The sequence below is a fragment of the Chenopodium album genome, chromosome 25 (assembly GCF_948465745.1).
Source record: "Chenopodium album chromosome 25, dcCheAlbu1.1, whole genome shotgun sequence".
In the NCBI taxonomy this organism is placed as follows: Eukaryota; Viridiplantae; Streptophyta; class Magnoliopsida; order Caryophyllales; family Amaranthaceae; genus Chenopodium; species Chenopodium album.
The window spans coordinates 19,255,300-19,278,910 of NC_137858.1; the positions used below are offsets into that span (position 1 = coordinate 19,255,300).

General features: G+C 36.8%; 1 protein-coding gene across 4 annotated transcripts; it reads right to left on the reverse strand.

Annotated features, from left to right (window-relative positions):
- Positions 1-4,449: 4,449 nt before the first annotated feature.
- Positions 4,450-18,923, reverse strand: LOC145613238 (protein ESSENTIAL FOR POTEXVIRUS ACCUMULATION 1-like). Of its 4 annotated transcripts, none has more exons than XM_081668309.1 (10): positions 18,679-18,923; positions 16,456-16,544; positions 15,435-16,337; positions 15,243-15,363; positions 14,997-15,122; positions 13,232-14,014; positions 10,431-13,110; positions 5,589-5,782; positions 5,440-5,499; positions 4,450-5,243 (listed from the first exon to the last, which is right to left on the reverse strand). In XM_081668309.1, the coding sequence occupies exons 1-10, from the start codon at positions 18,737-18,739 to the stop codon at positions 4,858-4,860; spliced, it is 5,403 nt and encodes a 1,800-aa protein (XP_081524435.1). In that variant the 5' UTR covers positions 18,740-18,923; the 3' UTR covers positions 4,450-4,857. The 4 variants fall into 4 exon arrangements, with proteins under 4 accessions (XP_081524435.1, XP_081524434.1, XP_081524433.1 ...); XM_081668308.1 differs by having other exon boundaries at positions 13,232-14,011; positions 15,234-15,363; XM_081668307.1 differs by having other exon boundaries at positions 15,234-15,363.
- Between the last annotated feature and the right edge of the window lie 4,688 nt (positions 18,924-23,611).

Consider the following 23,611-nt stretch of genomic DNA (forward strand, 5'->3'; position numbering starts at 1 on the left):
GAGTGTTGTTTATCAATGCAAGTTATGACTTGACATATTCCGAGTCGACTATTAGGTTGAGTGTATCTCTTTTTAAACACACGAGTGTTGTGAGTTTGGGAGGGCATTGTTCACATTAAAGGGGTTGGGATGGAGAGCGATCGAGTACATCTTCTACTCGCCACATAAATGAGAGTTGAGTGTGTGAGCACTAGTCTTGAATTCTATATGCTCCTGTGGTTTGCTCTACTTGACAATTGTTGGGGAGGAAGGGTGATCAGATGGATAGGATTGGTTGATCTTGAAGCATGTTCACTTGATTTGCCTTGAATCGTTTGTGCTTGATTTTTTATATAGGGGTGAGGCATGTTTTATTGTTCATTGAGGAGCTCTTTGCTTAGGGACAAGCAAAGGTTTGGCTTGGGGGAGTTTGATGTGTTCATTTCATATATATATTTATCCCCGTCCCTTGGTCGTAATTAGTAGTGTTTTTTGCTCCTATGAGCCACTTTTATTACTAATTTGTGTTTTCCAGTGCTTTGGTAGTTTTGCTTGAGTTTAATAGGAATTTGCGTACTTAGAGCATTTTCCCGGGTTTTTCGAGGAGCATCTACAAGTGTTGGAAGACCGCGACTCAGTCAATAGCCCAAGACCGATGGGAGGGATCACATCGGTGATTAAGGGCTCGAGTATGAAGATCCAAGGAGTAAACTCGGATTGGGCCGAGGATAAGAGGCCCAATCGAGGTTCGTTTGGTGGCCCAAGTGAAGCTTGCCCGGACCAAGTGCTCCGCCCGAAGGCGCGCCCGGCCAGGCGGGGCGAAGCAACAGTGTGCCCGGAGACGCGCCCGACCGGGGGCGAGAAACCATCAGAGTAAAGAAAAGGCGGGCCCGGTCGGGTGGCCTCTTGCCCGACCGGGCGCGTGTAGTTTTTAGGGGTTTAGTGATTTCCGTTCAGTTTTGTTTAGCGAACAATACTTGCTTAGTATTAATATGTCTTTATTAGGCAAGTTTAGGGATCTAATCATTATTCTCTTACTCTAGTTTTTATTCTTCCTTCTCTCTACTTAACTTTCTCTCTCTAGACTTTTATTCTTTCTTGTTCCTCAACTCTATTGTAATTCCGCCGTCTTGGTACGATTTCTCTCTTAATTAATCTCAGTATTTTATTCATTCAATTTCTTCATGTCTTGTTTAATTATTATGTTTTGCTTAGTTTTAATTATGTCTGAGTAGTTTTCCTTCTAGGGTTTATGGGGATCTAATAAATAATATGAAGGGGTAATTTTATGATTGTTGATTATTAATGCTTAATTGATCTCCTATTGATTGTTTAAATGCTATGCAATTAGATTTGGCCAGGTTTAATTGTATGAGTTTAGCAATATTGATTCGAGATTCGAGAGATGAGAATTGATGTTTAGGCTTAGTTTCAATAGGCAGATTAATTTATAAATGGTTAGGTTGAGATTCGAGAGATGAGATTTAATACCGGTAAATTAATGCTGTGATTGTAATACGTAGCGAAAGCCCTTTATGATCTGAGTAATTAAAGCATTGATGATTGATTATTGTGTTTGCCTTGGAATATTGTTTATTAGTGAACCTATGCCCTAGGCCTTTTAATATTTGATTTCTTCCTAACTATTCTCTTTACTCATAATCTTCGTAGTATAGTAATTAATCACAACAAATATTGGTTACTCTAATAATTTAGACTATATCAATTAATTAGGAGTAGAAAGACTTGTTTCCCTGTGGATTCGACCCTACTTCCCTAACTGCATAAGCTGGTGGACTTAGGCAGTTATTTTTGATTAGGTGATACGACTTTAGCCTGTCAATAAATAAATTAATAAATCATTTAGGGTTAACTATGCCCTCAATTAATATATTTTTCTCAGGGATTTCATTAAATTTGATGGCGAAGTCACCGAAGATGGTGGGGTTAGGGTTGGTTGTGGTGTCCATGGTTTTGGGCATGAAGTTGGTAGTGTTGGGCATGGTGTTGCAATTCGTTTTCCGTTGATGATGGAAAAGCTTGAAGAAGATGAGGATGGTTGAAGGAAGGAAAAGGGTAAGTCAGCCACAAAAAAACAATTAAATATTTATAAGTTTGCTAATATTTACCATTTTACCATGTTGAGATTGATAAACATACATCAATGTTTCTCATGTTGAGAAACTGGGGTAAGTCCGACCACACCGTATGGTCAGCCACCATTGGGTTGCTCTATTAGTGTTAGAGGGGTTATTAAGTTAGTAATACATAGGGGTTATTATGTCAATATTGTAGGGGTTATTTTGGTTGTGTTATAGGGGTTACTTTGTATTTTTATTTTATTTATTATTTTTATAGGTGGTCATACAATGTACCCAACTGCACAGAAAACACTGCCAAACTTAATCAAAATCGTATTTCAGCTACTTTATTTCTGTTCTTTACTGCTTTAAGGAGGGGCACTATTATTTCAGTAGGAGCATTCACTAATTTTCAGTGGCTTGGGTGTTTGTTTACTACTTTTGTATTAGCCTCTGATTTTGATCTCGGTGTAAGGCTTTATTTTGTTAAGCTGAATATTTGTGTTGTAAACATTATTATTAAGTAAAATATATCGTCTTTTATGTGTTAAAAAAAACTGCACAGAAAACACGTTGGTTTTTAAAAGTAATTTTTTTTAAAAAAAAAAAAACTTAAAATTCAAAACAATAGATTCCATTACAATCTTGTTTCACTCTTAGTTGCAACCTTTAGACAAACACTCTTGTTAATGAACTATAACGATTCACTCAACTCTTAACATTACAACATTTGTTTTCAAGCCTTGTGTTAATTATTACCTACCACTTCAATAAGGACAAAACTGTTACGTGATGACTAAGAAAATAAAGGGCATGCCCTTAATAAGATAATTAAAATCTTCCTTAAAAAAACATTTAAAAATAAACCCCAAATCCAACGTACATGCTACTCCATTGAATCGATCACCACCAACACCCACCTTACCAACACCAAATCCGCCATGACCACCACCTAGCCCTCGAACACCAGTCAAACCACCCTATACACCCCTTAAACCAGTTACCCTTTATAAAAAAACCTCCTCATCCTTTATGAAAAACGAACGAACACAACACACCATTGAAAGAGACTAGATATAGGGTTTTGCCATCTTCTTAGTCAAAATACCCAACCAAGATAACCTTCTTTTTCACCTTCTTGAACTAGGTTAGGATACTTTCTTCGAACACGAAGATTTAGAGTTTTTGGTTCTTTCTTTGAACCACAAGATCTTAAGCAAGTATAATCATATTATAATCGAACAAAATCTTCATCTTCTTACAAAAAATCGCCTAACCAAAGTAAAGATCAATTATCGCTTCAATAGATCTGAAGATAAAGAGAGAGGCAATGAAGAGAGATTGCAGATCAAAGGAGAAAGAAGGATGAAGATGGTGAAGTTAAAGAATTAAGGTTTGTTTTTGGAATAATCCAAAAAGAAGATGAACATTAAATGAATAGGTTAAGTTGTATTTTATAAGTTAATTGCATAAGTGAATTAAATCTAATGGGAATAGATGATTTAATAAGATTAGATTATTTTTTTTAATTGATGTTATGAAATTCTAAAGAAAAATATCTTTGTAGTTTCATTATAAAAAAATTTCTAAAAAATGAAAAGATTTAAAAATGTTACGCATAATGTCAATAGTTTAAGTTTAGCTAAATTAAGAAAAAAGAATATTACTCTCTGGGGGTGTTTGGTAAATGAGAATGAGGGCGAAAATGGGAATTTTAATCCCAATTCATAAAAAAAAATTCTTATTTGTTAGATGGGATTGGGAATAAAGAAGGAATGAGATTGGGAATTAATGGGGTGAATTTCCATCATTTTATGACCTAGGGAGGGTAGAAAATGAATGGATGGGAATGAAAATAAGTAAATAATGACATTTTTGCCATTAATGAAATGAATGGAGGAGAAAGGTTAATAAGGGTAGTTTTGTATTTTTTTTATTTATTCCCTATCTTTTCCCATCCACCGCCCAAATAAAGTATTGTCATATTTTTACATATTCCCAACAACCTTTTCCCAATCCCATTCCCACATTTTAATCCCCAAACTCCCATTCCAAACACCCCGTCTATGTTATCAAGTAATTGACACATTTGACCTTTTTTCACAATTTCATATTCTAATTTTGACTATCGTTCTTTAGATCCTTATAAAAATTCATTTTATCATGAAACATGGTAAATAGATATTTATATAAAGTTTCATAATATCAACTTTTTAAAAAAAATATTTTTAAGTTAATATTTAATTATATATATCTAAAATCAAACTAGTGCATTGAAGTGTGTTTCATGGTTAATTAATCAATTATTTAAGAACAAAAGCTAACACATTACAAAATATATAACAAACAGCAAGTATAAAATTATAGCAAATTTAAAACAACGGCACAGTCAGTCACTAACACTAGCCTATTAATATATCATGAAAAGCATACATGTCAACATGAATTTCAGCTCATAATTCATCAACGTTCACTATGTCATGGCTACAAGACTATGGGCTGTGCTATTCTCTATTAATACAAGATCAAAAAATAATTTTAAAACGAAATACAAGGCAGGCAGCCAAAAGGTCAAAAAAAGGTTTGCCTGAATTAGAACAAAAGCTTGTTAGTTCTGTGTGAAGCCACAAATAAAGGGCCCTTACAAGATACTAGTACACAAAATTGGCTTAAGCGGCAGACAGACTTGGTCACTGCTTACGTTGCTCTATAATGGAGAGGGATGGATAGAAGGCCTAAAAAAGGAAAACATTTACAAAAAGTCCAGACAAATGTATATACAATACGAGCACCTGTTTTAATCTTCCAAAGTCTGGATTTCACCCATCATGATGCGGTTGCTCACGACATTGAACCCCAACACAGCGGGGCTCACCTTCTTTCCTTTCTTTCCCTTCTTTTTCCCTCCTTTAGTCGACCCATCAGCACTCACTACACAGTCTCTATCTAAGTCTCTTGCACGTGAATAGTCGGAATTCATGTCTCTGGCACCATTGTTATAGGCCTTCAGATCATTCCGACTTTGAAAGGCAAGCTCCAGCACATCCGCTGACAGCATCTCCATGTAATTCAAAAACTTCTCAATAAATTCATGATTTGGATCAAAAGATCCAAGATTTTCTACAAGAAGAGTCTCAGCCTCAGATCTGGACTGCTTCAAGCAAAATTCTAGGAAACTCGTGTCTGAAAAGAGTGAAATATTTCATTGTAAGCAAAAAAGGCATTCCAAATTGCACAGATGTATCACTGATATGATCAAAATGTAAATCCACTGCTAGAAAAATCAACCATAATTGAATAAAGCTAATAGTAACATAGGTCATCCGAAAACAAACAGAGAAAAATATAAAAGACATGCAGTAAATGCAGCATTTCATACCCTTGCTTCCAGTAAGCCGAACTGATTCAGTCTCACACCAATGTCTGAAGTCCATCGCCTCTATACACCGATATACAGAAAAGGTAAGGAAATGCTAAAGATAAAAAAGGAGTTTAATTCAATATCAGTTTAGAAAGGTAAATACTCACCCAAGTGCTTAGTACTTCCATCTCGTTTCCCTTTCCCGGAAACCTGAGATGAGACAGGTGAAGATGTAATACTGTGCTCCACAGCCCTGCTACCAGTGGACTTTTGTCGGCTGATAGAAGCTGCAGGAGTTCCTTTTACAGGAGTGCTTTTGGCTACCAAACTCCCTTGGTTGCCAAGTTGAGGAAAGACTGACCTACTCACAGAACATCATTGAGGAGAACAAGTTAAAATCTTTTTAGCAGCTGATCCGTTTTCAAAAAGATCAATCAGCAGGTGCTTTGTTGTCTCAGAAAAGTATAAAACTATAAATCAGAAAACAACATACTGAAGCTCTAACACATAAAAAGATCAAACATTATATTATTATAAAAGATTGAACAAATAAAGCCACCACGCCTACCAGAATACAATGTGGTCTACAGGAGAAGTTCAAACTCTAATAAAGGCCTTTAATTTTTATTTATTTTTTTTCTCATTTGGTTACACACCACATGCTGCTGACCAGTTCAAAATTTGAAATGCAATGATAATAATAAATAGATTTCAGAAAAACAGCTCTTTTGTACTCATTCACCGACTTCTATATCCAGGGAAAATAAGAAAGTTTAATATATATCCTAGATAGCAAATTAAGGAGTCGCAATGGTCACTCCCAAATTCTCAAGGGAACTTACACAAGATATTCCAGTGTTTATGCAATATTTGCAACATGCCTGTAATTATGAAACTTTTAACTTGTATGTAAAATCTTTCAAAGAGGCGAATGTTGGTCCCATGATTGATTTAACATGCACCCAGCAAAAATCACTAATGTAAAATATCATAGTATTTATCAAGTAAGCACGAATACTGAATAGAAAACATGGTATAACTTAAAATCCTTGTTAATGTTGTCCCTACACTAACAACAAAATGAAAAGTGTAAAAAGGATCTAGCCCCACTTCTAACTCTCACCCAAAAACATACAATATCATTAAAATATAAAAAACTAATACAAACAATATGCTCATTGTGATTCATTATACTGCCTACGTTTGACTATCTTAATATTATTTAACATTAAAATATCAATTGTTAGTTTGAATATCATTGCCATATTTATTGTTCGCTTCAAAACCAATGCAATGCATTTATATTCCTATAAATGTGTACATTACCCTAATGTATTTTCTCATAAGGAATGGAGGGAACACATTTGAACTTGGGTTCACTTTAATTGGGTCAGTCACACACACTTACAAAAACATACATTGTCTATTTCAAATTAAATTGCTTCCCCAATTTGAATTCACCTCAGCCCCAAATCCAAAAATCCAATGCATGGTTAGAGTCAAGACCATTAATAGCAATCTACCAATGAAAGAAAAAAAAATAGTAGATCAACCCCCCCCCCCCCCCTAGATAAGATGGTTTCGCAAGAACTTTCCACCATCAAATGACCAACTTTGGCTACATCTTCAATGAATACCTTCCCCTATTTTCTTTAACTATCGAACTTCAATAACTAATATTATAAAAATCACTTATCCTTAAGCTTTCACTTGAATAGCAATCTTCCACCTACTTCCTTCAATGCTTTTAGTTTGAGTTACTCCCATTCCCAAATAAATGTATCATTTCCCTCTAGCACACATGTTAAGAAGGTGAATAAAAAAATAAGAAAGTGGAGCTTGGCTAACTAAAGGTGAACATGACAGCGGGGTTTTCAGTTATTATAAGAGCAAGGCCAGCCATTGGTCATAGTTTTGGTCATGAGGAGAGAGACGATTAAATAACACTTCCTCCATCGTTTTGCACCATTTAGAGTTTCAAGCATGCCAATGTAAGACTTTGTCCTTTAACTTGGTTTTAGTGAAAATAACAGAAATATGATATTGGGAAAACCAAAAAAATATATATATATGAATCTAATAAGATCCCAAATAAAGGTGGGCACGGGCCGTGCCGGCACGCGGGCGGCACGGGCCCGGCACGATTCCGGCACGGCCCGGCACGGGCACGGCCACCGGCACGGCACGGCACGGTGGCACGCCTGTGGGCCGTGGGCCGTGCCGTGAACAAAACTTTTAGCTCTGGCACGGGCACGGCACTTGGCACGGCGGGCGGCACGGTGGCCGGCACGACGGCCGGCACGCTGGCACGACCCGCCGGCACGGCACGTGGCACGCCAGGCACAGCCCGGCACGAAGCCAGGCACGGCCCGGCACGGCACGGCACGGCCCGTGCCTAGCCGTTGGAAATATGGTCGTTTATGGCCGTTTTCCAACAGCTATAAACGGCCATATTTCCACCCAATTTCCCACCCAAATCCCCTATAAATACCTCATATTTTCCTCCAAAATTTTCACAATTCATCAACTCATCTCTTCTATCTTATTCTCTAATTTTCTTACTCCCAAATTCTCAATTCTCAAATTCCTACAAATCATACAATCTTCCTCTCTTTTGTGAAAAGAAAAAAAAAATTCCTACTCTCTTATAAATTTTACATTTTTAATATTATTAGTCTACTACCAAAAAAAAAAAAAAAATTGTTATATTTACATTCGGGAAATTATAATTTCGGGAAATTATAAATTCGAGAAATTATAAATTTGGGAAAGCATTGAAGCGTCATTGTAAGATCTAACTCAACTTTATTTTAATTTGTTATTGTTATTGTTATTATTATTGTTATTATTATTATTATTATTATTATTATTATTATTGTATACTTGGAACTACTTAATTACATAAAAACTACTTTCTATTTTAATTGTGGGTTATTTGGATTGTTGAAATCTGTCTAAGGCGGGATTTGGGCTCTGGACAACGTCGATCCTAACCATAACCAACCTGGGATCTCATTGATTTAGATAATCTACTATTATTATAATTATTTTTGAAAATTTATTTTAGATAAAAACTACTTATTAATTCTCATTCATCTCATTGTTGTTAATTGTTACTTTGTTACTGTTAGTTGTGTAATTATCATTAATTAACCATAACCCGAACGTTGCAAATGTACTTAAGTTACGACTTCATGAAAGGCATGGACGATGAAGAGAAGTTTGGCCTCGACATCCTCGATTGGTGGAAATCACAAGTCGTGAAACATCCAATTTTATCGGCAATGGCTCGTGATATTTTTGCTATCCAAGTCTCCTCCGTTGCTTCCGAAAGAGCTTTTAGTGCGTCGGGAAGAGTTCTAGACGATAGAAGAACAAGACTAAAACCCGAAACACTTGAAATGTGTGTTTGCTTCAAGGATTGGTTGGATGCCGAAACTCGTTCTCAAGATCGTACTTATGCACAAAACGACGACGATGAAGGAACGTCGACTTCTTTTAGTTCTCAATCCACTCAATTGGCGGATGAACTTGAACCTCTAGGAGACGAAGACGAAGATGAAGATGAAGACGAAGGCGAAGGCGAAGACGACCAATAATAATTACATGATTACATATTTACATTATACACTATTGTATTCTTTTTGTATTTGTATTATCGAACTTCGTATTCCGTATAATAAATGAAGTTATTCAATATTCATACACTATTGTGGCATTTTTAATTATCATTACTTATTTTGTAATTTTGTATTATTCAATTATCGTACATTCGTACCGGCTACCGTCATATAATAAAATAAGTTATTCTTCAATTTTTTGCGTTTTCGAATTATCGCACTCATATTTTTTTTTAAATTATTTGCATTTTTTTTTAATTCGTTTTTTTTTTTAACATTTATTTTTTAAAAAAAAAAAAAAAAAAAAAAAAACCGAGGCACGATTTGGCACGCGGCCCGGCACGGCACGGCCCGCTAGGCACGTGGGCCGTGCCGTGCCGTGGGCTGGGGTGTGCCAATTCCAGGCACGGCACGGCACCACCCCGGCACGGCCAGGCACGGCCCGCGGCGGCACGAGCACGGCCCGTGCCCACCTTTAATCCCACATTATCTTTTCCTATGCATTAAACACAAAAATAGTTCAGAGAAATGTATGTATAGTGAAAGACCTAACGGTGCAATTAAAAAAATGGAAGAAGTACAAGGAAATAGAAGAGAGAAGAATGACTTTGGGCATAATGGGATTGAAATAAGAATATATACGAAGGAAGAAAAGAATGACCAAAATTTTCAGGCAACTTGAATTTTGGTCACTTGTAAGGTAAATGAGATAGAAATAATACTTAATTTGATAAACAAAAAATTTAGGTCTTCCATTCTGTTTACTGAAAAAAAAAAACAGGGACAGAGGGTTGGGAGGGGGGGGGGGGGTTATAGGTCCAACGCGAATTTCACTTGGGGACAGGAGTAACTATAACTGAACATGGTATAACTTAAATTTAAAAAAAAAAATAAAAAAAATAAAAAAAAATAAAAACGAAAAAAAAGGAAGCATAGAGAACCAAAAAAGAGGGAGAGAGGGTTGGGGGGGAGGGGTTATAGGTTAAATGCGAATTTCACTTGGGGACAGGAGTAACTATAACTGAACATGGTATAACTTAAATAAAAAATTAAAAAATAAAAAAACGAAAAAAAAAAGGAAGCATAGAGAACCAATCGCTTGAGCTAAAAGCAGTCACATCAATCTCGTGCTCCCACATGCACTTAATACACAATTGCATGTCTTCAATCATCAGTAATGAAAATTTATTAACATAATAGTATTACCCAACATGACTTATTAGCTAATGCAAGAGTCAGTTGCATACTTCACATAATTAAACTATTCAGCTATGAGTAATAGCAACAAAATATAATCCCATGAAAAGCCACTGTCCATTAATACTGCCAGGAAAAAAAAAAAAAAAGCTGAAAAGTAATGTAGACAAATGTATGTGGGGAAAGACTTACTGTTTGGCTTCTTGCTTTGATTGATCCGGTGGACCCCAAAACAGGTCATCTTCTCCTTTATACTTTGATTGTGTAGAGAGTTGGGGATTGACCTGAACAGGAGACGCAGCTTTTGATGGGGATGAAGCTGAAACTGACCAAGAGCCTGGTCGCGTCTGAGTGGTATTAAGTTTTGGCGGAGTTGATGTTGGTGCGTACTGCTGAGCTGGAGTTCCTTTCTTCCCCTGTTCTTTCAAAATATCCCTCAGTGATGTGGGTTTGGGAAATTTACCAGAATCTGAAGACCATGCAGGAGCTGGAGAAGGGCTAGTTGATTCACCCTTCCATGGAACAAAGTCTCCCAGAGATGGACCAGATGGTGGAACAGGCAATACTTCCTTTACAGCTTGTATATGCTTAGTACTTTTTACTTTCTCAACAGGACTGGATGCAACAGCCACATCAGCAGAAGCCACTGATGCTGAAACCTTTCCTCCAGCAACTTTAGCCTTTGCAGCTTTCTTGCGACTCTTCTTGGTATCTTTAGCCTCAATAAAATTATCATCATCAACCACATCTGGCTGACTAGACATTGTTGGTAAAGGAGGGAGACTTGTAGAATTGTCAGTCACAGTACTTCTGTTGCTAGACTTTGATAAAACTTCTGCAGCCAAAAGATCATGTAACCCACTCTTCTTGCCCTTTGGTAACTCCATTTTACCCATATGCTCACTAATATTACTATCTGGGTGAATTTCTTTACCCACTTTCGGTTCCACATGAGTAACCACTCCACCCCAAGGAGAGGAGAAACTCATAGGACTAACAGAGGCAGTGACAGAAGAAGCAGGGATCTCCATCTGTGCTCTCTTCTGCTCTTCTTGTTGAATTTCTAAAAGTGACTTCGGCTTCACAGAAACAGCTGGTTTCCAAGCCCTCTGAGCAGAATTTACCTGAGCACTTCTCTGTGTAGTAGAATCACTCTGTTTCTGTTCACCTTTGCCCTCCATAGATTCAAAAGCATTGCCAGTATGATTAGGTGAAGTAGAAAGATCAATTTCGGGTGTATTCTCTATTTCCCTAGCCATCTCCATAGGCCTTCCATCTAATGCACCTTTGGCAGTGACAGACACATCCGACTTGTTTGCACTAAGTGCTCCTTCAGCTTCAGATTGCTTAGATTTCTGCACATTAGACACTTTGGAAGCCCCCTTCCCCTGGTCAGGAGATGGTTGCGCTTTGGAAGACTTGAGCTTTCTTGATTTCTTATCAGAAGTTTTCTTAACCTCACGTGCCTCAACGTTCTTTACTTCTTTTGAAGCTGATAGCTCTTCAAGACTCTCTTTGACAGAGTTTTCCTCGGGAACACTGGCAGATGTAAGCTTTATCTCATTTCCCTGAGGAACCACAGAGGATCTGCTAGCAGATGATTCAGAAAACTCTGAAGGTACAAAATCAGCTGTTGACAAACTCATCCCTGTGTCTGCAGCCAAAGTAGGAAGTGGGGCTGTCAAATCAGAATTGCTTTCTACCACCTGGTCAGAAAAAGACGGTGCACTTAAATCAGAATTGGAATGTTCAATAGCAGCGGCACTCAAAGGTTTCTCCATTGCTTCAGAGGGGGCAATATTTTCCATCATTTCTGATCCTGATGATAAAGAGTGGTTCTTATTGCTATCGGCATGTGTTGACATAGACGGCCAATTATTCTGAGGCATTCCTAACATCTGATGAGGTAGGTGCAAAGAAGAGCCCTCTGCAGGTACTTGATGACCCAAATCCTGAGAAAGTTTTGGAGGCATATTGGCAATGCTGATATTCCTATCATCTGGCACACCAGAAACAGGAACTTGAGAGTTAGATTGGAACATTGATGGTGAGAGCTGAGCCAAAGATTGGTCACCAGGTGTATTTCCAATAGGTGATGCAGATGTTTGTAATTGTCCAAAAGCTGGATCACCAAAGCGTTGAACAAGCTGCTGCTCAGACAAAACCTGAGAAAACAACAGTTGTTGCTGTCGCATATGTTGCTGCTCCTCGTGTTTTTGTTGCTGTTTAAGCAGTAGAATCTTATCCAGCAATGACAGCTGTCCTGGGACGGCCTGTTGAGATTGTAATTGCAGCAGATACTGCTGCTGTAACATATTTAATGCTTGAGGGTCCTGCATAAGACCAGCTGAGAGTAGCTTGTCAGGCACAATGGCAGGGTTCTCCAGAGACTGGGCAAGTAAATTTGTCATGGATGGATGATTTTGTGGCTGCAGCTTATGCTGTTGCATTCCATATGGCACTTGAGGAAAATTCTGTCCGTGATGCAAGTCAATTTTATCTTTAAATGGATCGATGCCACCTTGTACAGAGAAATTTGGCCAACCACTTAATCCATTGTTCACCCCACTAGAAGGCCTATCAGACAATCCTTGAAGAATGGACATCATCTCAACATTCTGAGGAAGAGATTGTTGGGGAATATCACCAATCGTTGAATGGAGATTTGCCTGTGGCACAGAAGAGTTCCTAACAATGTCAGGGCTTGGAACCACAGGGGCTCCATCTCTATTCGGCCAGTACGGATAAGATTGATTCAATGATTTTTGTCGTTCTAGGTTCAATCTTTGGGCCAAGAGGTTGAGGGCATCTGCATTTTCAGCCCCAGGTGGAGGCATACCACTTGAAGTCTGTCCTACAAATCCTTGCAGTCCTGCATATCATAGCAAAATTAATAAATTTAATAAAATAACACTGAAATTTTAGCAAACCCCCATAACAAATTGCAGAAAAATAAAAACATTATTCAATCAATAATTAGCCATGGTAGCAACCTTTTGAAACAAATCTCTCCATGTGAGAACTGCTGACATCTCCAGCCATCAATGACTCCAGAAATTTGTTCTCTGCTTCTGTTGACGTTCCGCGGGTAAGCCTATGCTCATTTCCCAGCAAATCACCCCCGGTAGGAACAGGAAGGGGCTTCCCAAATCCACTTAAACCAGGAATGCTAGATACATCCGCAACCTCATTCTGCTTTGCTGTATTAAACCCAGGTGGTGGCCTTGCCTTAGCTCGTAAGTGGGGCATCACGTCACCAAGTAAGAAGAATGCAGAGTCAATTGGAGCATTTACTGGCCGAACTCGTAAGTCTATGCCAAAATAACCAGCCTCAAACCACCCAATTATATCACTACCTGAAAAGGGACCCTGAACTTGACCTTGTGGATCTTTATAATAAAGAAGCATGTCCTCCGGAGAAGGTTGTAAGAGTTTCCTTGTTTCTTGCTCCCGATCAGCTGTCACAGCAGGATGTTTTCTGACAGCAGAATCTTCACCAGCTTGCCATTTAAGTTCATTGTGAGCAAAAGATGAATCAGGTAAAACATTAGAGCTATCTTTTGGTGCTTGTGTCCAGCTAATGTCAGAGCTTCTAGAGCGAACACCACTTGGACTATTAAACCAATCACGTGAGTGAGCATTTGCATGCTCTTCCAGCGAAGGTGATCTCCAGGGAGTTCCCGACTGAGGATAAACACGTCCCTTAATGCCAGAATCTTTGTTATCAGTGACTTCATCGCCCTTCTTTAAAGAAGAATCATCATCTCTTGCAGCTGCTTTCAAGCAAAGAAATATACATCTAGATGATGAGCTAGCGACAAACAAAATGAAAGACACATAAAGTCATAAATGCAGCTCAATTCACACAAGCTAAGACCACATTATCAAAAAGCACACACCATTAGTCTGAATCATACGCCAAAGATTTTTTTACTTATATTTTTTCATTCTTCAACATTCCCTATTATGACTTCAAAGCAAATTGAAAGAGAATCAAGTTGCCAAAAAGGATGAAAATAAAATACTGCAACCCCATTGTAGCTGTCACTAGACTCTATCCACCCATAAGCAATACCTAAAAATCAAAGCAAGCACTCCTCCTATCATCCCTCACATAATCCAAGTTAATGATGAAATTGAACCCATCCATAACCACTTAACTGACAAAAATAAAGCAGAGTATTCTATTATCTAAATTACATATAAAAATTCTCAGACTTATTTTTGTACAAAGTGAAGAAATCTCAAATCAAGATTCCAGTTTAAATAACGGGTAAGACCATGCTTCATTTTCTTTATCGGAACATATCCCATTGACACACATTAGTGAGAAAATAGCTAAAAGACTTGAACAATGGTAAGAGGAAAATGTTGGGTTATCGGTGATTTGATATCAGTAAATTGTCCATTTAGCTTCTATAATCTCTCCAAGTCTCCAGTAAAAAGTGTGCTAAGCGAGTGTTAAAATAAATATTATGAAGAAGAATTTAAAGCTGTTCCAGTATTTACTTTTTAATCATCAACCTATTTAGATATGATTCATATGGTTCATTAATTGACAATACATTATAAAAATATCTGTCAAACTATTAAGTTAAAAGATTGTTAACAAAATTTTCAACTAAATCTAAACAATGAGGACAAAAAAATTAGTGCATTGCCCTGTAAATTTAATCAGCAAGCCCTAGTCATCATACCCCATGTGGAAATTAGAAACATCTATAAATAAGCAAAGAAATTATTGACAAAAAGTAATACCTGGAACTCTATATTTATTCTCAGCATACATCTGATGACTTTCACTGCCATCCATCGTGACATTTGAGCCATATGTACCTTTATCATGGGCTTCATCTGGAGGTAGAGATACATCATCTCTACTGCCTGACAAAAAGACAAAAATTAAATTTGAGTAACTGCATTAGAAAAAAGTTTATCATAAACTACTAATGAAAGGAATATAAAACAACATTGTTACAATGAAACAACACACACAATTGGTACCATGTTTTATTCGCCTTGATTGAGCAAAATCATTTGAGCTTCGTCCAGCAGATCCATCCTTAGAATTCTGGGGTGCACCACTGCTTACTATTTCCCCCCTGTCAATTCCCTTCATAATAACCTAAGTAGTATAACCAAACATGAGAATGATAACACTGAAAGTCACACCATAATAGCATATATTTAACTTACTGATTCTTCTGAAGTAGGTGCACATAGTGCCAGAGGCTCCAAAGGTTCTTCCTGAGTAAGAGAGGAAACTTGCTTTAATCCATCCAATATCTTATTTGAAGATTTTATCTCGGTCAGCCGATAAATATCAAGCAACTTTGTCCTATTATAGCTGAAAGGAGAAGGTTCTTCATGACCATTATCACCTCTGTCAGAATTATAAACTGAGGAATGAGAATGAACAGAATAGTTACTGATGCTCCCAGCACCAAAAGTAGCCCTTCCACGACCAACAGAAAATGTTGCATTATCCCCACGACCTCTCCCATGGCCAAATGTAGGACCTTCTTTGCTAGTCATTTGAGGCTGGTGATGTGGTGGTTCTGCTTTTGCACGATTTTGCAAAGAGCTAGGCCTCCATGGCCGATGATGATCACCATCCTTCTCATCCTTTCCATGACTAGCAACTGTAAGTGACTGCCCTTTATCTTGAGGCATCTCACCATGTTTCCCAGCATCAGTCCACTTATCCATCTCTTTATCATCAGGACCCCAGCGTGTGTTCCACTTACTCTCACGGCGCTGATCATAGTTATTCTCCCTACTAGGATCAGCCCATCTGTCAGCTGGAGCTCGACGTGCTTCTCCAAAGTTCTTACTGGACGGGTTATCAACCCACCGGTCAGTCTTCCGACCATCACCAATCTCTTTTTCTCCCTCCCTCCAACGGTCTCTACGACCTAATGGGTTAGTGTCCCTTTCTTCATCACGCCAGCGATCACGACGCCCAGATTCTTGATCAAGAAAAGTTGGTCTGAAAACATCCTTTTTCTTATGGCTATCATGCATCTCCTCACCATGTCCTGGAGGCTTGATGAAATCTGAGCCATCCCCGTATCCAGGATAAGGACTTGGGCGATTTCCCTGTACAAAAATAAAAATCATCATGCAAGATACAAAGCAAGGTTAATCTTAAGTTCAATACAAAAGAAAATCAGTTGCATAACATCTACCCACAAAAAGTAGAGATAATTATACAAACCCCTTGAGACATCCCAGTCTTAGTCTCCCCTGGCTTAGGGAGGAGCCATTGAGGTGAAAGCGGAATAGGATTGTCTGGCCCAGGGAAATCTGCAAAATAAATAAATAAATTTTAAAAAGGGCAAAAATCTTAAATGTAGACAAGCTTATTACTAAAAAGCGGTTTTATTCTTTAAGATCTACCATTCTCCAGCAGAGGCAGAAAATTGTTTAAGATGAGCAGTTTCTAACATGTTAACTACATATTCTAGTCTAGCAATTTAAAATGTGAGAATGTAATGCATTCAACAAAAGCTCATTATACCATACGAAAGACGTACACTACAACAGAGTATCTAGCCTCCTCAATCTCAGCTGACGCATGTATAAAATTGCACATCTTATCAATTCATGGCAAAAGTGGAGCCTAACCTTAATATATTGGATATGTCTATGCACCATAAGCACATAGAAAAGCAAAGATAATACCAACAAAAGGAGAGCAAGAGAGATAGAAAGATCAAAACTTTGGTTTGGGTATTCATTTGGTGCATATGCTAAAGTCAACTATAGTAGCTTTTACTTTTAAAAAAAAAAAAAAAAAAATACTCAAAGAGAACTGAGACTCATTCATATGAAGATACGGACTGACAGATCGTTACATAATGTCGGCGTCTTTACTAATTTTAGACCATTTGTAAGTTAGGTATTTAAGATTTTTCTGCTTATTCTAACAATAAATTTGCTGAATTATTGTGATAATGGCATAAATTATGGGCCTCAAGGGATCCCACTATCTTTCCATTTAGCTCATATGTAGTAAAGTTTATTGACACCTATAATAATAAATAAATAAAATAAAAAATAAAAAAACAACCAGACAACCACTTTAATTGGTTACATTGAGGTTTAATGTTCTCCAAATAACATTTACATTATAGTGCTGTGCACAGGGACCTCTAAAATACTCTTTCAAATCCAATACTTAAATGTTGAGCTAGAGATTACTGTGTATAATCCCAAATGCAACAGCTTTTATTTTAATCAAAAAAAAAATCTACAAAATCTCAAGCTTACCACTAACACCATCCATAATAGTAGACAAACATAAAAGAGTGAAGCACTGAAGCTACACAATTCAAATAAAAAAATCTAACTACAGGTAACACAAAAAATTTCCAAACATACTATCAATTCTTCCTCACCCATCAACATCGCTCGCCCTAACCATCAAACACCAACCTTGCACCTTTTTCCATAACATCACCGCCCTTTTTCCATCTCCTCCACCATCAGTCCTAAAACTCTCTCACCTTTCCTACTACCACCCCTAATACAAAAAACACTATGAATATTAACACTTCCCAATCATTTTAACCATTGTGTACATAAAAACAAAACAATAATTACCATTTCACACTCCACTTAATCCTTTCAAAACATTGGTAAATCCATGTTTCCAGCTAGCACATATCCAATGGTTTAAATGGAAGTAACAGGTTTATAATCCTATGATTTGAAATTAAGTTGCAAACATACCTAGACCCGCATTTCCAGAAAGATGAAATTTACATTCTTATACCCGTCGACATTGTTGTTTTAGTATAAGCAAGCGGTCACTAGCCTCATTACCGAATTTATAATCCTCAACCTCATATATTAATCTTAAGAAATAAAAACGGCTAAACATATCCCACTTTCACAGAAAAAAGCAATTAGGGGAAAATACATCAACTCAGAAATTAAACCCCAGAAATTTCATAATGCAAAAACACTCAGAAAAATGAGACAAAAACTAACTTACAAGGTCAAAATCAAAAAAACCCTGACTATTTAAGAAAGTTTTATACTACAAGATCAATAGCGACAGAATCAAATCCTTGTCTTGCTACAAAGTTTAAAACTTTGTATTAATTTACAGAGAATGGTAGAAAGTTTTCACATTTAAGCAAATAAGATATTATTACAAATTTCTAAAAAATCCAACAATTACAAAAACCTAATTAAAAAAAAAAAAAAAAAAAAAAAAAAAAAAAAAAAAAGCCCAAAAATGTTCCAAAGAAAATTAGGGTTTTACTAATTTACACAAAAAACAAACCAAAATACAAAAAAGGAACCCCATTGGTACCAATTAAACTCCATTAAAGCAGTAAAATAGAAAAAGAATGGTGAAAACCCTAGAAACTCGACATGAAGAAAAGAGGGGAGAGAAAAAAAGGAGTGAAGAAGAAGAAAAAGGAAATACCTTTGGCGATCTGGTTGGGAGGAGTAACAGTGATGGGATTGCGAGAGTCGGAGGAAGCCATTGATGATCGAAGATGGAGGAAAACGAAGAGGAGAGAGAAAAAGAGGGTTGCACAGAAGAGAGGAGAGGAGAGGAGAGTCGAAGTGGAGGAGGAAGGCGCAAAATAAAAACCCTTAAAAAGAGTGAATGAGTGATAACAGGAAGAAAGTAAGGAAGCGAAGCAAAGTAGTTCGAGCGGAAGGAATATCAAGATTGGGCAGACAAGGGTTAGTTTTTCAAATATACCCCCGTGTAGCAATTTTTATTTTTTTCACAACTCACTTCACGCGTGGCGGCCTATGATTGGCCAAAAAAATAAAAATAAAATAAATACAGTAAAAATAAATTTAAATAAGTTAAATTTTTATAAAGAAAAAATTAAAAAAAAAAATTAATTATCCAAAAACTACCCACGGCTGCCACAGCCACCTTCCCGCTATCTAACTCCACGGATCCCGAGGTGATATACGACGATGAGGCTACAATTGAACGCACCAAGCAAGCAAGGAAGAATAGGAGCAGTTAGGCGCGGCCGCGCAGGCCAGCAACGCGGGCGCGCAACCAACATGCGCGGGTGCCCTGCCCCAAACCCTTTTATTTTTCTTGCCCCATCTTCTTTCCTCATTTCCTTTCTTTCCTCCCTCAACCTCACCCCGTGCGCACCATATCTCCCTCAAACCAAAACTCTAACTCTCTTTTACACTCAAATCATCCAAAAACACTCTAAAATCAACAAATCCTACATCAATTTTCATCCTTTTCATCAAAAATCATTGGTCTAAACTTGCTCCTAGTATGGTATAATCATCTTTTCTACTCTTATTTTACATTATTTCATAAATTAGGAGCTAGAATTTATTATTCATGCTTGTGAATAGAGGTAGTATTGATTTTTGGAATTTTGTCAGATAACACCTTTTAAAAGTGTTTTGTTGTGAGAAAACACCTTATAAATTTTCTTTTGTGAAAACACACCTAATACCAGAAATTATTTGTCATGTAACACCTTAAGGTGGTTTCCGAGCTGTTGACTTGGTTTTACGGCACTGAGTACCACGTGGTAGTCACGTGCACCGATTTACCCCCCTCCCACTTAATTTTTTTTACCCTTTCTTTATTTCCCTCCAACTTTTATTTCTCTCTCCTCTCAACTTCTCTCTCTTCCCTTTCAATTACTCCTCCCAATTAAACCCTCTGCAATTTCAAACCCACACTCCATTGCTCCCCTTTGAAGAAGATGAACTCCTAATTTAAGCTCAAATTTCTGCAAATATACTCAATTAACCTATTTACGAATAAGTTAAGAAGCATTAATTAAAGTTTTATTCCATTAATTTTGTTGATTTGCTAATTATCCTTACTTAGGGTTCGTTTTTTCAGTTTTTTGGTTTTTTGATTTTTAAAATCATATGATATATGTAATTCAATGAATTAAAAATTAGTCTAACTTATTAAGATCATAATAATTTTGAAAACTGACAACAAAAAAGTGGAAACACCTTTTTCTTGTTTCCTGTTTTTGGTAAAAAAAAAAAAAAAAAAAAAGAAGAAAACAAAAAACAAAAAACGATGCCAAACAAGCCCTTAGGGTTTGAAATTTGTTTTTTTTTTTTAATTTGGGGGTTTAATTACTGTTACCATTGTTCTGTAGGATGGAGGTAGCATTAAATCCTAGGGGTTAGAAGTGCTTTTGTGGTCTTCCAATTGCTGTTAGGACCTCCCGGACACATAAGAATCCAGGGAGGAGGTTCAAAGCTTGTAAATTTTACAACTTTGAGATAGGACATAGAGGCTGCAACTACTTTGAATGCGTAGATGAGGAAATCTTGGATTGGCAGAGAGATGCTACTAATGTGCTCATTACTGAAAAGCACAGACTTGTAACTTATTTGAGGTTGGTGCAAGCTAAATTGGATTGTACCAAAAGTTTGAAGAGAAGACTTGCTCAACAACTTGACAACATTGAAAAGAAGAAGTGGAAGCAGAATGAGGTCATAGCAAGACAACAAAATAGACAAATTAGTGTAGTTATTGCTGCTTGTATTGTTGTTTCTGTTGTACTAGTTAATGTACTAGTGTACTAGTTAGTGTTGTTTACGCTGATTGGTTAGGAGTGGTGTTCTTCAACCACATTATGCAATGTAATGGAATTAAATCCCTTAACATGGCTATGTGTACTGGTTTGACCGTTTAATGTTCTATTAATGAAAAGTTGTTATTTTGCAAAGGTTTGCAAATTTCATTAAGTGTTATCCTAACTGTTTACTACATCAATTGAAGAACATACTCAAAAACAAACTAACATCCATCCATAAATTAAAGTGTGCAAGGTGATCATAAACCACATATAATAGTTATTGATAATCAAAGTAGCATATGTTTGAAAAACACACAAAATAGCATTTCATAAGTTCTGAAAAAACAAATACAAAAGTAAAGCAAAGCGTACTTTGTTGCTTATTTTGTCTTGTTGGCAGAGGTGATAGCATTAGTTGAAGCTTGTGAAGAGTTCACAATAGCCAAGGATGATGTTTTCTTTGGTTGTCTTGATGTTGAAGTTGTTGATGCTGCTTTTCATGCCTTTGCTGCCCTTGTTGAAACACCAGAAGTAGATGGTGTTGTTGCTGTTGAAGTTGTTGCCTTTCTATTTGTTGTGTGAGCTCTAGCAGTGGTAGTGGTGGTAGTTGCTGCAGATGGGCCTGATGCAGGTGCAAAAGTGGTGGTGGGTGCTGCAGATGGGCCTGATGCAGGTGCAGAAGTAGTTGCTAATGCAGTGTTGGTTGGTGGTTGTAATCCTGTTGAGGTGGAAGTTTGAGTGGCTTTAGGTCTTCCAACCTTCTTCTGCTGAGGTTGTAATACCCCGTATTTTATACGTATTTTTATTTTAAAGTATGTATTTAATGAAGTATTTAAGTAGATTTAATAATATTAATTAAAGCATTTTACTAATATATTTTTATATTAGGAAAGTTTATTTAATTATCTTTATTTTAAAAAGATGGGATTTTAATCTAAGAAAGTTTATTTTTAACAAGTTTTAATTGGAAAGGGATTAGGAGAATTAAAAGAGGAAAGTTTAGGGTAAAAAGGGAGTATAAATATCCCACTTATGAGGCAAATCAACTTTGCCCAGAGTGGAGAAAACCCAAGGTAAGTTTCTCCCCTTTTCTCCTTAATTTTCTTTCTTTTTTTTTCTCCCTTTTCCCTTCCCTTCTCATGGCCGGCCACCACCACGCACACCACACGTGGCCGGACCACCACCGCACACCACCAGCAGCCGCCGGCGCACGGCCAGCAGCTGCAGCGGCGGGCGGCAGCAGCCCAGCCCTGCCGCGGTGGCTGCTGCTGCCGTGGCCTGCTCTCGAAAAAAAAAAAAAAATTAATCTTTTTGTTCCTAATTAATCTATGATTAGATCTATGATTAAAATTTGATGTTTGAATATGGTAATTATGTTAATTAACTTTCAGATTTTGATTTTAATTAAAAAGCCCCAATTTTTGAAACCCTGGGTTCTTGATTTATGAAATTATGAAAGTATATGATGTAATTATGTTTAGACCTTTAATTTAAGCACTTTAAGATTGATTTTCAGCAAGTTTTAATTATAAAAATAGTGCAGGAATTTTAAGAAGAAACCTAAATTTTATGTTTTTAAAGGGGATTTAAATTACCCAAAAAAGGGGGCTTATTTATGATGTTTTAATTATAATTTCAGCTTATTCTAATTAATTTATGGAGGGTTTTAAAGTAGTATATATTTCTGGAAATTTGTTTAGAATGGATGTTGATACACAATTATAATTTTAATGTGTAGGAGACTTCGAAGTAAGCGATTTTTACTAGTCGTGGCGAATTTAAGATCATATTCAAGGTACGTTCGCGTACTTAGCATATTTTGATGATGTAGAATCATGCTAGGCTTAAATTCAATCAATTATAAGTAGCATCATGCTAAGGTTCAAGTATTGAATTGTGAATTATTGGCGTTGGTGATTGAATTGTAAAGCATGAATTATTTGTGATGATCTATGGATTGGAAAATTATGTTTTGGCATGATTATATGGACTACATATTTATTTATGGCATGTTAGAGAGTATGTTTAATTAAACTAATTGTTTAATTATGTTTGGAATATTAAAAAGGAATTTTATTATGGTTCATATAATTTTTATTGATGCTTTAAGCATGAAGTAGGAGCTATATAAGTGTCTATGTACACAAGGAATAAATTGTATGTTGGTGCCTTTGAGCACTTAAGGTGTTTTTAACACCGAAGGATAGGATTGTTGGCGCTTTATGCGTTTACAGTGTCTATGACACTGAGGTAGAATTAAAAAGGGTTCAACATTAAATATTATGTGGTCATTAAATATTCAAGAATTAAATTGATATGTTTGAATGGTTGAATTATTATTGATGATTGAATTGTTATGCTTGAGAGTCATCACCAAGTCTAATAATATGTAAATAACGTAAAGTGAAAGAGGTTACGCACCAAAACTCTTGGAACGTATATACCTTGAGTATGAACATATGGGGGGAGTTATGTGACTTTATATTTGATCATAACTTCTAATGGAGTACAGGACGCTGTATATTCCCTTTTATTATTATTATTATGCGCTGGAATTCCGCCACCAATGTGTGGCACAGGTGATGCTGGCACGGTTAGCTCCCGTGTCAGTGGTCCTCAATTTATTGAGGAAGGTTTAGTTGGAAACCCGTTCGATGCGTAATCAACGCTAAATAAATTATTTAGTGACTAGTTAAAGAGTCTTGTTGTGTTGTGTGTGTGCTTGTAAACAGGTGCAATGAGGTAAGTGCGTGTGTTGATAGGGAAATGCATGTTAGTGTGTTTAAATACGCTTATGTACTCAGCTTTGCTGATTGT

What these genes read in the sequence shown, in the direction of transcription:
- LOC145613238 (XM_081668307.1), bottom strand. Translation starts at nt 18,739, where the DNA reads ATGGCTTCCTCCGACTCTCGCAATCCCATCACTGTTACTCCTCCCAAC. An exon ending in AATAAAACATGGTACCAATT is followed by an intron (nt 15,123 to 15,233) that starts GTGTGTGTTGTT and finishes TCTTTTTGTCAG; the next exon opens with GCAGTAGAGATGATGTATCT. An exon ending in GGAGAGATTTGTTTCAAAAG is followed by an intron (nt 13,111 to 13,231) that starts GTTGCTACCATG and finishes TATGATATGCAG; the next exon opens with GACTGCAAGGATTTGTAGGA.